At 58.2% G+C, this 3,444-nt stretch overlaps 1 protein-coding gene across 1 annotated transcript; it reads left to right on the forward strand.

Annotated features, from left to right (window-relative positions):
* The first annotated feature begins 1,105 nt into the window (after window positions 1–1,105).
* NOG (noggin) lies at window positions 1,106–3,058 on the forward strand. Its single transcript, XM_005490461.4, has one exon. The coding sequence runs from the start codon at window positions 1,759–1,761 to the stop codon at window positions 2,428–2,430; it is 672 nt and encodes a 223-aa protein (XP_005490518.1). The 5' UTR covers window positions 1,106–1,758; the 3' UTR covers window positions 2,431–3,058.
* Window positions 3,059–3,444: the final 386 nt, after the last annotated feature.

Genomic DNA, 3,444 nt, shown 5'->3' on the forward strand with positions numbered 1-3,444 from the left:
ATAAATAATTTAGGTGAAATGGCTTAGCTTCAGTCCCATTAAACTTAGGCTCCTAAGTGCCTAAATAGCCTGCAGGAATGGGATTCAAGCACTTCAGGAAATTTTACTCAAACCATAATAGAGCCTTACAGCCATACAGCCATACTGCCCGCCACGCCGTGTAAGTGCTCTTTGCAAGACAGCAATTCTGCCAAGGAAGTGGCATTTCGTATCAAATTTTAAATTGTTCTATGTATTTCAATTGAGGCACTTTCCATTTTTCCTGTATGGACTGCGGGCATAACTGGAAATTGCGTTTCTGATGAAGAAGTCTTAGCGAGCTCCCTAGAAAATCGCTAAGCAAGTGCTCCGGAGAGAGCGGCGGGGCCGGGCAGTCTCCCGGAGCATCCGCCATGGGAGCCGAGCACCGGGCTCGTCTCGGGGGGCCGCAGGTTCGTTCGCGGGGTCCCACCCGGCCGCAGCCCCCGAGTCCGCGGGAGCCGCCTCCCCCCGCCCGCGGCGCCCCCGGGGCTCTGCCCGCGCTCACCCGCGGGGCGCGGGAGCCGCTTCCCGAGTTTCCCCGGCGCCGAGGGCATCCCGCCGCTCCGCGCCGTCCCGGTGCCCCCCGGCCGCCCGCGGGCAGCCCCCGGCCCGGCGCGGCGCCGCCAGCAGAGGGCTCGCTCCGCCCGGGAAGGCGCCCGGCGGCCCCGGCGCCGCGGGCAGAGCGTCCGCAGCGGCCCCGGGCGGGCAGCGCGCCCCGCGCCCATGTGCGCGCCCGGGCAGGGCCCCCGGCGGCCGCGCAGCGCGGGCCGGGCCGGGAGGGCGCGGGCAGCCCGCGCAGCACCGGGACAGCCCGCTCAGCACCGGGACAGCCCGCGGAGCACCGGGCCGCGCTCCTGCGCGGGGCGGGCGGGAGAGGCCGCGCTCCGCGCCCACGAGGAGAGCGGCGGGGCGAGGCCGAGCCCGGAGCCGGCGGCCCCGGCCCCACGAGCGGGCGCCCGGCCGGGCGGAGCTGCCGGCGGCTGCCCCGGGCAGGGCAGCATCTCCCGGGGCGCGGCGGCTCGCGTGAGCGGCGGCGTGCGGAGGGCGGGGGGAGGCGGCGGCTCCCGCCTCAGCCTTCCCCAGCAGAGGGTGCCTGCCGGTGGGAAGGGGGAAGCCGCGCTCTCCTGGACTTTTGTGGGAGTGGGGGTTGTGTTGTGTGTGTGGGTTTTAAGGGGGGTGGGGTGGGTTAGGAGAGAGTCTGTGGTTTCCATGGAGATGAAGCTGAAAGTGCAGGAAATTTAAAGGCTTTGGGTCCTTGCAAAGCAGACAAACTGGTGCCAACGTGCGTGGCTGCTGTTGCTGCTGAGGAGGCTGCTTTGCAAACGGCGGAGAGGAGCGGGGAGGAAGAACCGGCAGCTACTTCTTCCACACGCACGGGCAGACAACGAGGAGCGGCAGCAACAAGCAGAATTCGCAACAAAAAGAGGCATCTCCCGTTCCCGGGAAGGGCGAGAAGAAGCAGCAGCAGCAGCAGAATTTTGGAGCGGCTTCACCAGGAGAAATTTTATAGAGAAGCCTGCAAGAGAAGAGTGTTTGCAGGGGGCTTGTTCTCCGCGCTTATCAGGGGGCTGTCTTTGCTGGTGGTGCGGCGAGTGGAGATCGTGATCCCCTTCAAAGACGAGCTATTTTGGATATCCCCGTACAAGTTTTCTGATGTATTTGCTTGCACCTTCTTGCCTTGCTGCTTGGTGAATCCAGCCCCCCTTTCCCCCTCCCCCCCCCACCGGTCTCCCAAGGATGGATCATTCCCAGTGCCTTGTGACTATATACGCCTTGGTGGTTCTGCTGGGTCTCCGGCTAGAGCAGGGCGCCTGCCAGCACTATCTGCACATCCGACCGGCTCCCAGCGACAACTTGCCCTTGGTGGATCTAATCGAGCACCCGGACCCTATCTTTGACCCCAAGGAGAAGGATCTTAACGAGACCTTGCTAAGGAACCTCATGGGCGGACACTTCGACCCCAACTTTATGGCTGTTTCTTTGCCCGAGGACCGGCTCGGAGTGGACGATCTAGCTGAGCTGGACTTGCTGCTCAGGCAAAGACCCTCGGGAGCGATGCCCAGCGAAATCAAAGGGCTGGAGTTCTACGACGGGCTGCAGCCGGGCAAGAAGCACAGGCTGAGCAAGAAGCTGCGCAGGAAGCTGCAGATGTGGCTTTGGTCCCAGACCTTCTGCCCGGTCCTATACACGTGGAACGATCTCGGCAGCCGCTTTTGGCCCCGGTATGTCAAAGTGGGCAGCTGCTACAGTAAAAGGTCTTGTTCAGTCCCCGAAGGCATGGTTTGCAAACCTGCCAAGTCCGTGCATTTAACGATCCTGAGGTGGAGGTGCCAGCGCCGGGGCGGGCAGAGATGCACATGGATACCCATCCAGTACCCCATCATTTCGGAGTGTAAGTGCTCTTGCTAGGGCTGGCACTTCCTTCGCGCCCCTTCTCCAGCGGACTCACGTGGACCTTTGCTGCAACAGAAATAAAAGACATTTGCTTTCTGGTTAACGTTGTAATGCACTGTAACGTGTAGGAGAATGTATATTGTGTGTGTATATATGGCACCGGTTTAATATACTATTAAAAGGTCAGTATTATACGTGAAATAATCAGCGTCTACTGTATTTTCAAGACTATTACCCTGATCGTTGCTAATGTATTCTTTTTTTTTCTTTTTTTTTCCTTTTTTTTTTTTTTTGTATTTATATTCCAGAGAGAAGTTGCTTCGCTTTGGCGAAGTAGGTTTTTTGTTGGGTGTTTTTTTAATAAAAGGATTAAAAAATACAAACCAAACTTTTTGATAAGAAAACTTTGATAATATTTTCCATTATTCGGAAAGCGTGTGTGTGAGGGTTTTTTTCTTTTTCCTTACGGACTTCAGATTTAAAATAAAAATGAATAAACGCCTAGAGCACAATGTTATTGTAAATAGAGAGAACAGTTCGAATGACTTAATCCTATGTAAATGAAGAGTATCTGCTATTTATTCTTTATATCCTTGTAGTAAAAGTGCAGTGCAGAATTAAAGTCAACCACTAAAACACGAGCCGTTTGGATTCTGTTTGCTTTTTGGTTTGGCCGCCGTCGGGGGGGCTTTCTTCTCTCTCCTCCTCGTTCTCCACGCTCAGCAGGACGTTTCGTGGTGGCAGGGGGAGGTGGGAACCTGCTCACGACTCTGTTAGAGGGGCTCTGCGGCACCCACACGGCCGGAGCGCCGCGGGCTGCGGCCCCGCGGGATGGGGGCGGCCGGCGGGGGGGGTCCCTGCGCTCCGCTCCGCGCTGTCCCCGCGGAGCCGCTCCCGCGGCCGCGCAGCCCCGGCGAGCTCGGTGGCAGCTGCTCGGGGATTTTTCTTTTAACCGCTTGACATTTCATTTACAACGGGACACGTGTCTTTCACACCTACCATTGTGGTGGGACACTGCTGAAACTTGAC

Source organism: Zonotrichia albicollis, chromosome 19 (assembly GCF_047830755.1).
Source record: "Zonotrichia albicollis isolate bZonAlb1 chromosome 19, bZonAlb1.hap1, whole genome shotgun sequence".
Taxonomy (NCBI): Eukaryota; Metazoa; Chordata; class Aves; order Passeriformes; family Passerellidae; genus Zonotrichia; species Zonotrichia albicollis.